General features: G+C 40.5%; 1 protein-coding gene across 2 annotated transcripts in view; it reads right to left on the bottom strand.

The window, feature by feature from the left end:
* Kcnh1 (potassium voltage-gated channel subfamily H member 1) overlaps nt 1-12,360 on the bottom strand; it is a 313,617-nt gene that overhangs the window by 173,649 nt on the left and 127,608 nt on the right. For both annotated transcript variants that reach the window (XM_042682005.1, XM_042682007.1), the window contains exon 7: nt 7,931-8,360. In XM_042682005.1, the coding sequence (XP_042537939.1) occupies nt 7,931-8,360 (430 nt within the window). The remainder of the gene's footprint in view (nt 1-7,930; nt 8,361-12,360) is intronic.

The following is a 12,360-nucleotide window of genomic DNA, read 5'->3' as shown; positions in this document are numbered from 1 at the left end:
ATCTAAACCTCCTTGAAAAAGAGCAGCAAGATAAACCCCAATCCAGTAGATGGAAAGAAATAATCAAAATTAAATCAGAATTAAATGAATTAGAATCCAAAAAAACTATAGAAAGAATCAACAAAACAAAGAGTTGGTTCTTCGAAAAACTTAACAAAATTGACAGACCCTTAGCAAATCTTATCAGAAAAAGAAGAGAACACACCCAAATTAATAAACTCAGAGATGAGAATGGAAACATCACCACGGAAACAACCAAGATTCAGAACATTATAAGGGAATACTTCTCAAAACTTTATGCTAATAAGTTTGAGAACTTGACAGAAATGGACCTCTTCCTAGTAAATATTGACATGCCAAAATTAAACCAAGATGAATTAAACTATCTTAACAGGCCCATATCAAGCATTGAAATAGAAACAGCAATAAGAGACCTCCCAGCTAAGAAAAGTCCAGGACCAGATGGTTTTACAGCGGAATTTTACAAGGCCTTCAAAGCAGAGCTCACACCAATTCTCCTCCAACTCTTCAATGAAATTGAAAGAGAAAGCTCACTACCGAACACATTCTATGAAGCCATCATAACCCTCATCCCAAAACCAGGCAGGGACTCATCAAAGAAAGAGAACTATAGACCCATTTCTTTGATGAACATTGATGCAAAACTTCTCAACAAAATTTTGTCCAATCGACTTCAACAATTCATCCAAAAAATCATACACCATGATCAAACAGGATTCATTTCAGGGATGCAAAGCTGGTTCAATATACGCAAATCAATTAATATTATTCATCACATCAACAGGAGCAAGAATAAGAACCACATGGTTATCTCAATAGACGCAGAAAAAGCATTCGACAAGATCCAACACCCCTTTATGATGAAGGTTTTGGAAAAATTAGGAATCCATGGAACATTCCTCAATACAATAAAGGCTGTATATGACAAACCTACAGCCAGCATTATACTCAATGGTGAAAAACTAAAGCCATTTCCTCTTAACTCAGGAACAAGACAAGGATGCCCACTCTCTCCACTTCTCTTCAATCTAGTATTAGAATGCCTAGCTACAGCAATAAGACAAGATGCAGACATAAAGGGGATCCAAATAGGGAAAGAAGAAATAAAACTCTCCCTCTTTGCAGATGACATGATCTTGTATTTAAAGAATCCCATAGACTCCACTCCCAAATTACTCAAGCTGATTCAAAACTTTGGCAAAGTAGCAGGTTATAAAATTAACCCCCAAAAATCAATGGCTTTTCTGTATGCCAACAACGAGAAAAGTGTGGCTGAAATTAGGAAAGCAACTCCATTTGTAATAGCCCCACAAAAAATAAAATACCTAGGAATTAACTTAACTAAAGAAGTGAAGGACCTCTATGATGAAAACTTTAAAATCTTGAAAAAGGAAATCAACACAGAACTTAAAAAATGGCAAAACCTCCCATGCTCTGGATTGGAAAGATTAACATCGTGAAAATGGCAATACTTCCCAAGGCTATCTACAAATTCAACGCAATACCTATCAAAATTCCACCCTCATTCTTCAAGGAAATAGAAGAGGCAATACAAAAATTCATATGGAACAATAAAAGACCCCAAATAGCAAAAACGCTCCTCAACGGAAAGAACACTGCTGGAGGAATATCAATACCAAATTTCAAACTCTACTATAAAGCCATAGTAATCAAAACAGCTTGGTATTGGCATAAGAACAGACCTCAGGACCAATGGAATAGAATTGAAAACCCAGAAATGAACCTACAGACCTATAGCCATCTAATCTTCAATAAGGGAGCTAAAACAGTAGAATGGAAGAAAGACAGCCTCTTCAGTAAATGGTGCTGGCAAAATTGGTTAACTACATGTAGAAAACTAAAGCTAGATCCTTATATATCACCCTGCACCAGAATCAACTCCAAATGGATCAAAGACCTTGAACTCAAAGCAGACACTCTGAAAACATTACAGGATGGAATAGGAGAAACCCTAGGTCTCCTTGGCTCAGGCCGAAATTTTCTGAATAGAGACCCGGAAACACAACAAATCAAAGAAAGGTTGGACAAATGGGATTGCATAAGGTTGCAGAGCTTCTGCAGGGCAAATGACATAGCTAGCAAGATCAATAGAAAGCCCACGGATTGGGAGAAGATCTTTACTAGCCATACAACGGACAAGGGTCTCATATCTAAAATATACTTGGAACTCAAAAAATTAAACCACCCAACAACAAATCCTCAAAGAAACAACTGCCCAATAAATAAGTGGGCGAAAGACTTAAAGAGAAACTTCTCTGAAGAAGAAAGAAGGATGGCCAATAGACACATGAAGAAATGTTCAACATCCCTAGCCATAAAAGAAATGCAAATCAAAACAACATTGAGATATCACCTCACTCCAGTTAGAAGGGCAAAAATCAAGAACTCTAACAACAACAGATGCTGGAGGGGATGTGGACAGAAAGGAACCTTACTTCATTGTTGGTGGGAATGTAAACTTGTTCAACCACTTTGGAAAGCAGTATGGAGGTTCCTCAAAAGACTTCACATAGAACTCCCCTATGACCCAGCAATCCCACTTTTGGGCATTTACCCAAATGTTTACAAACAAGACCACACTAAAGCTACCAGCACAACTATGTTTATTGCAGCATTATTTACCATAGCTAAGATATGGAACCAACCCAGATGCCCCTCAGTAGACGAACGGATCAAGAAAATGTGGTATATATACACAATGGAATTCTATGCCTCCATCAGAAAGAATGACATTTCCCCATTTGTTAGGAAATGGAAAGGCTTGGAAAAAATTATATTAAGTGAAGTAAGCCAGGCCCAAAGAAACATAGGTCCCATGGTTTCCCTTATTTGCAATATCTAGTATATGTATGAGTCAAGCGGAAAAGGTCAGATAATGTGATGTTAGGAAAACGAACCCTTAAATATGTATTTTAATGTTTTTTTTCTTTCATGCATGTGTTTCTAACGCATTTATAAGATTATTTCTTTGTTGCTTTGTATATCCCCCCTCCCACAGTGTAACCCCCGCTTTCACTATATTTGATGTCAGTATAACTTGTGGAGGAGATGGGGACAAACAAGTCGTTTAAGGATTCAGGTGGACCTGTTGCAACAATGAGAAGTACAAAATGTCATGTCAAAAACGAGCTTTACAATGTCGGTGTGGGGGGGAAGGGGGGGCAGGATTGGGTGGGGGGGAGGGGGGAGGCTGGGAAGGGAGGTGAAGGGTAAACAAAGGAGGAGGCTGCAATGCTTGGTAAGAAATATATGCATTATCCTGCCCATGTAATTGTAACCCCTCTGTACAGTATGTTCTCAAATAAAATAAAATTAAATTAAAAAAAAAATCTTAACTGAGAAAGGCAAACCAACTTGCAAATATTTCGTTTTCCTGCTTGCTAGCATCATATGAGAGATAAGCCAAGAGAAAGTTTGGATCATCTGTATTATGGCTAACTCGGTTCAACAGAATAGCCACAAAAGTACTATTCTCATACTATTGTACTGTCATACCCTGATAATATCGTACTATTATCACTATGATCATGGTATGGGAAGATGCATATGAGGAGGAAAATACAATATGATTGATATTTCAGAAGCCTCCAAGATCTGAATCTGTTTCCCCCCTCAGGACTTGCCAAGGTGAACTGAACAGGTCGCAACCCAGAGCCCTTGGGGTAAATGCAGACTGTGGTAAATAGTCCCATGCTAGTGATCTCAATTTGGGTGTCAATCAGACCCCAGGAGCTCTACAGGAGAAGGTAAGTGTATGCACATGTGCACACACTGGCAAAAAGCAAGAGGAAGGAGATTCTGTAAATCTAATTAGACATCAGGAGTTGTCCTGAACAAAGGTGGTTGGGAATGTGAGTTTACAAGGATAATTACCACTCATTACACAGAACACAGTAACTTTCTTGTTAGCACAAGAATTTGTCAGACATGTGTCACACGGCAAGTGGAACAGCTGTAACTGTAAGTGACAGGTTGCTGAAAAAATAGCTAGTTTGCTAAGCACCCAGTCCCTGGGTCTGTAGCATAATCTTGTTTCTTAAATTAAAATGACAACAACAACAAGCAAGCATACAAAAAGTTTCCACAGCAAAAACTGCCGGCTGCTAAAGTTTGCCAGGAGAATTTTCCATGTGTCAGGAATAAGCATGAAAATCTGCATTGTAAGCCCACATCATCATACCCTAACATCTGCATCAAAGGAACATGGCCCAAGTCTGAACCCTCTCTCTCTCCTGCTTCCCAGTCCCACATTCTTGAGAAAGTGAGTTAACTTCTCCAAGCCTTTGATTCCTTAGAAAATAAAGATAATATTCTCTAACACAAACATTCCTTGGAAGCAGCAGAAATCGTGTGCAATGCATTTAACACAATGTCTCCCAGGTAACAAGTGTGCAGGAAACAAGTGTTGAAGATCTGTTTGACTAAACATCACACACGACTACACAATGCAGAAGAGACTGTGCATTAGACTTCTTTTTTCAATATAAAGAAATGGAAATAGCACTTCACTCTGAGAAGAAGGGAAAAGAAAAGTGGTAATAATTGCATGTTTCCCCTGGATACCCAGGAAATTGTGCTCTCCATGGAAGAGTGGTTTGGAGAAAGGGGGAAAAATTGCTTATCATTATTATATGCCACCAGCGCTATTTTCTTGTTCTTCTCAGTAAGAAGTTACAAAGAAACCTAGCATCTGAAAGCCCTTGGGGAGCCAGTGGAATGGGGCCCATTTTCTAACTGACCACTCTTAGTAAATGCTCTCTAATGGATACAATGAGATGTTCAACTCACAAAGCCTCCCATCTCCCTCTCTGCCTCCTCGGAAATTTTGTCCTATGCCTGGTGTATCTGGTTGACTACTGAATATTCCCAGGCTTGGAAAAAATGCTGCCAACAGTCTGAGGGCGGTGCATGCTTATGTGTGAGACCTGAAGTTCCATCCCCAGGGCCACAAAACACAAACAAAAAGCTGCAAGCCCTGACTAGAAACAGGTGCAGTTAAGGCTATAACCCTTCTAGAAGAGCAAAGGTCTTAAATTCTTGTTTGACGTGAGAAAGCACCTCAAGTTCTAATTAAACAGGAACAATTAGCCACCCACAGATCCTTAACGCTGCATCCCGCGGCCAGCAATCATCTCTATTAAAACCCAGTTTAAAAGAAGGAGCAAACCTAAAAGCCCCCATAGGCACACAGTTCCTACAAAACCCCTTTGCATACTTTCTGTAAAGACTCAGGCAAACTGACGGCAGAGAAGGCTTTTTACCAAAAGACTGCATCAGACATGATAAAGTCATTGTAAGAAAGGAAGAAGTACGCAGCAAATGCAACCACCTGAGGTAACAAAATCCACTCCAAGAGGGATGTGGATTTCTGGGCAGCTGGACAAAGTAAGTCCAGCTGAAGCTTCAAGTTTCACCGGGTTGATAGGATAATTAATTCATAAACTCTGCCATGAAGAAGCACCTCAAGCAAAATCCATTTAAGCCTGTAGTAACTGGAATTCTGAGCATCCTCCCGTGTAACTAGACCACTGGACAGACCAAAGCATCTCCGGAACATCTTCTCCCTGGCCCAATCTGTCTCTCAAGTACTGGCAAATCACACTTGGCAGTTTCACAATAAGTTCAATCCACTCAAGCTTATTGACTTTCTCTAGCCTGGTTAGGTCCCCTCCAACTTAAGGCCTCCTTAATGAAAGGGACTTGTTGTTGTGTGTGGCCAGAGATGGTTTCCAGACTCCACAACAGCAACTGCTAACACAGTGGTCAGTAGGGAAAATGACTCAGATTTAAACACCTGCCTTGAGAACGAGGGTTATTTTCCAACCCAGCCAAGTGACTCCATTCATCCAGTCCTTCTCAATCAAACAAGAGCCTTTCTTCCCAATGCGTGCTTGTGTGTTGGAAATTTTCTCAGCTATCAAGCAGACATGAAAAGTGATGATCTATCTCTTTGTTGCTTTGTATGTCCCTCCCCCACAGTATAACCCCTGCTTTCACTATATTTGATGTCAGTATAACTTGTGGAGGAGATGGGGAAAAACCAGTTGTTTAAGGATACAGGTGGACCTGTTGCAACAATGAGAAGTACAAGTTGACATGTCCAAAACGAGCTTTACAACGTCGGGGGGGGGGGGGGGAGGGAGGGGAAGGAGAAGGATTGGGATTGGGGGGGAGGGGGGAGGCTGGGAAGGGATGTGAAGGGTAAACCAAAGGAGGAGGCTGCAATGCTTGCTAAGAAATGTACGCATTATCCTGCCCATGTAATTGTAACCCCTCTGTACAGTATGTTCAAAATAAAATTAAATTAAATTAAAAAAAAGATGCATTATGTACATAATTTTCTTTGTTAAATGGCAAAAATCAAATAAAACCTACAAAATTAAGAAAAGTGAAGGAAGGGATAGTGTGAAGAGGTGGTTGAGAATGTTAACTTTATTTTATTTTATTTTGTTCGTGGGCCTGAACTCTGGGCCTAGGCGCTGTCCCTGAGCTCTTCATCTCCAGGCTAGAAATCTATCACTTGAGCCACAGCACCACGTTGGCTTTTTCTGTTTTTGTGGTGCTTGGTAATCAAACCCAGGGCTTCACGTATGCAAGGCAAGCCACCTTCCGAGATCCAAGGGTGCGAATGTTAAAAGGGTTTACACTGATTTTCTTTTCATAAGACAATGTATTCATAAATTGCTCTGTGAATTGCAACTCCTTTGGACAACTACCTGAAAATAAATAAAAATATATATTTAAAAATAAAAAAAAAGTGATGATCTAGACTAGAATGGTCCAAGGGAAATATGATTCCATTTTTCCTAGATGCCACATTTTTTCCCCTCCCCTGATCCTAGAGCTCAAATTCTGGGCCTAGATAAAGTCCCTGAGCTCAATGTTGCTCAAAGATAGCACCCCGCCTCTTGAGCCACAGCACCACTTCTAGCTTTTTCTGTGATTAATTGCAGGTACGAGTCTCATGGACTTTCCTTCCCTGGGCTGGCTTTGAACAGCAATCCTCAGATCTTAGCCTCCTGCATAGCTTGGATTACAGCCATGTAATCCTAGAAGCCCAGCTAGAAGCCACATTTAATAGGAAAAACAATTGATTGTAATAGAATATTTCATTTAACCTAGCATATCAAGAAGATGATCATTTCAATAGAATATGAAAGTTAATTGATGAGATTCTTTGCATATTTTTGTCATGAATTCTCTTCCCCTAGCAGGTAGGACCATGAAGATCTAGAGAGCTGGGTTTCAATTAACATGGAGCCAAACCTAAGTCAATAGTACTGGAATGGTATTAGGAACTTGCCTAGAGAACATTTCAAGTACATAGCCAAGGTAAGAAAAGGGACAACAAAGTGAGAGGCTAAACAGACTCATTTGTTTCACTGTAGAAATTGGTACACTGTGTAAACCAAAGTATCACAAGTTATACCTTTGATTAAAAAGAAGCAAATTACCTGACTTAAGTAACTGTAACCCCTCTGTACCTCACCTTTATAATAACAATAAAAAAAGAAAAAAGAAACTGATATGGAAAAGAGCTGCAATTCACTATTCTAGGTATACTTTACTAACTTGCATGGATAACACAATCTTATTTTAAATTTATCACAATCAGAGAGACATACAAAATAGATGTTAAATCACCAAAAAGTAACAGCTGTCTCTAAGAGACAGAATTACAGACAGCCTATACTCTTTTGCTTCCTACATGTGTTTTTCAACATTGAGTTATTGGGAAAACGGGAAAGCTAGTCTTGAGGAACAAAATACATTTGTTGTTTTAAGTCCTTATACCTTGGGTCCCTGCTGACACAGCACACTTTACCCTATTTGAAGCTTTGATGTAACCAAAAGGCATGCTCCACCACCCCAGCACAGCCATACTTACAACCAATCATCATGATGGCCACTGCAAAGATCTTCTCGATGTCTGTGGATGGGGCGATGTTCCCAAAGCCCACACTGGTGAGGCTGGTCATGGTGAAATACAAAGAGGAGATGTAGACAGAGTTCTTACTGGGGCCACCTTCCCATTTCCCTGAACCAGACCCATTAAACTGGTAAGGAGTGCCAATGTCCATTGCCAATTGGTAGAGCCAACTGTTGTTGCGGATCGTCTTGGTGTCCTCATCAAAGATCTCATAGTCCCCAATGCTGTACCAGATGCAGGCCATCCAGTGTGCAGCCAGCCCAAACACACACACCAGCAGGACCAGCACAGCAGCTCCATATTCAATGTAATGGTCCAGCTTACGAGCCACTCTCCCAAGACGGAGCAGCCGGACAACTTTCAGAGAGCTGAACAAGCTGCTGATGCCCTGGGAGAAGAGGAACAAAACATCAGAGCCGTAGAACAAAAGTTAGGACTCCTTCCCCTCCCCCACCCGTGCAGCTGTGTGTAAGCATAGTATATACCCGTTAGAGGCAATAATATGCAACCCTTAAAAATTAAAATTGGAATTCTACTCCAAGATGCATGGAATACAGATAGCTGTTAGCATTTTCCTTCTTCAAAACAAATAAGCAGACATATAAAACTAGTTAGAATGAGAAAACAAATACATATGATCATCTTTCCATAGCATTACTTATTTTAAGGGTTGAAAATATTTCATATTATTGAACATGAAATATTTTAAAGTTGCATTCATATTTCTTTCATATTGCACAGTATTATATAATGGCATTCCATTGTGCATACACATACAAACTGTTAGTGAATGGGCAAGAAACACAAAAGCATTCACAATGTCTGTGGCTACATTGTCAAGTTATGGAATTACAGGCAATTTTTGTTATATTTGTGTATATATTGTTACACATGTATGTATTTACTTAATTCCTATAATTATGATTGTCACTGTTACAATTAGAAAGAAGATGTTTAAAAACAAACAGATGTAAAATTTATAATGAACTAAAGAACTAGCTGAGAAAAATTGAGATTGTGTTCTCTTAGGGAAATTACAAATACTTGCAAAACTATACCACTTAGGTCAGGCTACAGCATGTGAATCAGACATCATTTACTTAAACACATCAACTGAGGAAAGCAAGTGCTAGAAGGAGCTTCATGGCTTCACCTGGTCATGGCTCTTCCCTTTCCAGCTGGCACTCATCAATCAAACCAGGTCGGATCTATTCTCCACTTAATAGTTTTCTATTAAATTAAGGTGTTAGAAATAACTCCAGAATAGAAATTCAAGAAATTGAGCTGAGGCCCACATGTGGATGCTTCTGTTACTTCTGGCTCCCCTTGTCTAGACGATGAAGAAGGTAGACTAAATGATCTCTCAGAGTTCTCTACTCAACAGCCTCTCATCTCCAAGCAGATTTGAAATAAATTACAGAAGCCATAGCATGTAAAACCCCCAGCCATCCAAGATGGGAGGTTCCCAGATCAATTCAAGAGGAACTGCTTTATTTCTTTCCTACTTCCATTAAGAGCAAATAAACAAGAAAACACATAAAACAGAGACATTTCTTTGAAGCAAGATGCTGTCCACTGTTTACAAGCAAAACAAACAAACACAAAAACCACCTCAGAAGGATTCTGTCCTCTGTTCTCAATACAATACAGTGTCTATGTCACCACTGTCTTCTTAATAACACCTCCTGCCATCCAGCCAGGGTCAAACGTTATCACAGTCAGGGGGAATGGGAATAAATGTTTTCTGATGCATCTTTGCAAGAGACTCACCATGAGCACATTTCCACGAGCTAAACTACATTTACCATCTTCCTTCCTCCATCTAGGTGGGGCCTGGGGCTAGTTCCTAACAATGGAACGTGGCATCCCTTCCAGTCAAAGCATGATTTCCAGATAAGGCTCCTGTGACTTGAGACTACTATGGAAGATGGTGGACCTACAACTTTGAAGTAGGCTGTGTCCCAGAAGGACCCTATAGAACCTTCCTCTCAAATCAACTTAAATTATAACATGATGTGAATAAGGAAAAAGTCTGAAATTAGCACTGAAACTTAACAGTCACCTTCTCTGCCAAATACGGAGCCCTTCTGTTATGTGAACACATAGAGCTCAGGCAGCACAATTCTGTCAGTGCAGACCACATATCAGGCTTTGCTGAGCTGACCGTTTCTGTTGGGGTTTTTGTTGTTTTTTGTGCCAGTCCCAGAGCTTGAACTCAAGGCCTGGGCATTGTCTCAGGCTAGTATTCTACCACTTGAGCCACAGCTCTACTTCCAGCTTTTGCTGGTTAATTGAAGATAATCTCATGGAGGGGCTGGGAAGGTGGTTCAGTGGTAGAGTGTTTGCATGAGGCCCTGGGTTTGATTCCTCAGTACCACATAAGCAGAAAAGGTTAGAAGTGGAGCTGTGGCTCAAGTGGTAGAGCATTAGCCTTGAGCAGAAGAGCTCAGGGACAGCGCCCAGGTCCAGAGTTCAGGCCCCACTACTAACAAAAAAAAAAAAAAAAGAATCTCTTGGAGATAAGAATACAAAGATTTTCCTGCCCAGGCTAACTTCCAACTGAGATTTTTCAGATCTCAGCCTCCTAAGCTGCTAAGATTACAGGCATAAACCACTGGTACCCAGCTTGATGATGTTTTTAGAAACAAATAACGATGTAGCTCAGTAGTAGAGCCTTTTGCCTAGTATTTGTATGGCCCTGAGTTTGATCCCAAGCATGATCAAATCAATCCAAATAATCAAAAGTTTCATAGCCATAAAACTTAGAACAGTAATAAGCATTTCTTATCTATGAACTTAGACAAAGTTCACCACGGCCAAGTGCATCAATTTTTTTGTCTCTATTTCCCTCCAAGTGTTTTTGTCAAAAGCCTGCTTTACAGAAAGGACTGAGAAACTCCTGGTATTAAGGTGTAACACACTGGTGAGGGGAAATGGATATCCTGTCTCCAGGGGCATTTGCATTCTGACAGAAGGGAAACCTGAAGAAACTAATTTCTAATAGTAGGAAGAAAGCACAGGCAGCCTCGATGAAGTAGATATTTTGGGAGACAAAGGAGACTTTTCACTGACTCAGAAATCAAACACCATGTAAGCAGCCACCTACACTCCACCTCCTCTGAAGGAGGTTCCTGAGATCATCTTCCAAAGCAATTCTACTCTGGAGCAGAACTTAGTACCCAGTACAAAACTGTTTTTCTCACTCATATTCAATCAGAGCAACGTTTCTGTCATTGAAATCCCCTTGAAAGGCTGGTCATCCTGCCTCTTCTTGACCTTTGTCCTTGACCATTCCCAGCCACACTCCTTTTCAGAGATCCCATTCTTTCATAAGTATTTATGGAAGGAAATTATAGGGCTCCATTAGTGTGTGTGTGTGTGTGTGTGTGTGTGTGTGTGTGTGTGTGTGTGTGTGTTGCTAGGGATCAAACTAGGCAAGTACACTACCCTTCCCTCCTATATCACTTCCCAATGGCCATCATACATGTACCTACTGCTTATAGGCAAGGTCATTTACTCTAGGTACACTGAGGATCCCTCCATGGTAGGCTGCACAAGTGCACCATAGTGCCTGCTCAGACTGATCCCTCCATCCAGAATGCCTGGATGTCCTGTTACAACCAGCTGGCATCCTTCAGGCGTGTCACCAACTTCACCCTGAAGTCTCCCATGACTACAGTTGTAGTCACAACCTTTTCTGCAAACTGCATTAGGTACCATGTCATGCCAAAGGCAAAAATCACTTGTCATTTTAGAAGGCACCTACAGTCGGTTGGATAGTGTCACCCCCTCAAAATCCATGTCCTTCCTAAAAACTCAGAATGTGATTTCACTTGGAGATGGGGTTGCCAGGGATATAGTTAGTTCAAACCATAGTGGAGTAGGGTGGACCTTCCATAAGCCATGACTGATGTCCTTATAAGAAAAGAGACAGACACAAGGAGAAAAGCATATCTTAGATGAAGGTACCGAGCTAGAGCAATAAAGGAATGTCAAATAGGCCAGTCACAGCAGAAGTTATAGAAAAGGCAGGCAAATATGTTTGCCCACCATGCTGCTGAAAACCTTGACTTCATACTTTTAGTATCCCAAACACTTCTGTTGTATTGTTTGGCTTTGTGGTCATTTGTTTGGCAGATCTAGGAAACTAAGATATCCACACAATGTTTAGAACACAGTGACTTCTCAGAAAAGTTTGTGCACATTTTTTAAACTGAACCAAGGAGTTTTAATTATTACAGTAGTCTTTCTCTTTCTCATTCTCATGATCTGCGATGATGGGAAACAAGAACTTCTTTACCCTGTGACTTATCTCTGAACACTGATTCTCTATTACGCAGTGATTGTGTAAGGTCTCTTTTATTTCATTAACAGCTAGAATTCTGGCT

The sequence above is a fragment of the Dipodomys spectabilis genome, unplaced genomic scaffold, assembly GCF_019054845.1.
Source record: "Dipodomys spectabilis isolate Male_0828 unplaced genomic scaffold, ASM1905484v1 ptg000069l, whole genome shotgun sequence".
Taxonomy (NCBI): domain Eukaryota; kingdom Metazoa; phylum Chordata; class Mammalia; order Rodentia; family Heteromyidae; genus Dipodomys; species Dipodomys spectabilis.
This window is presented reverse-complemented; position numbering and strand designations above follow the sequence as displayed.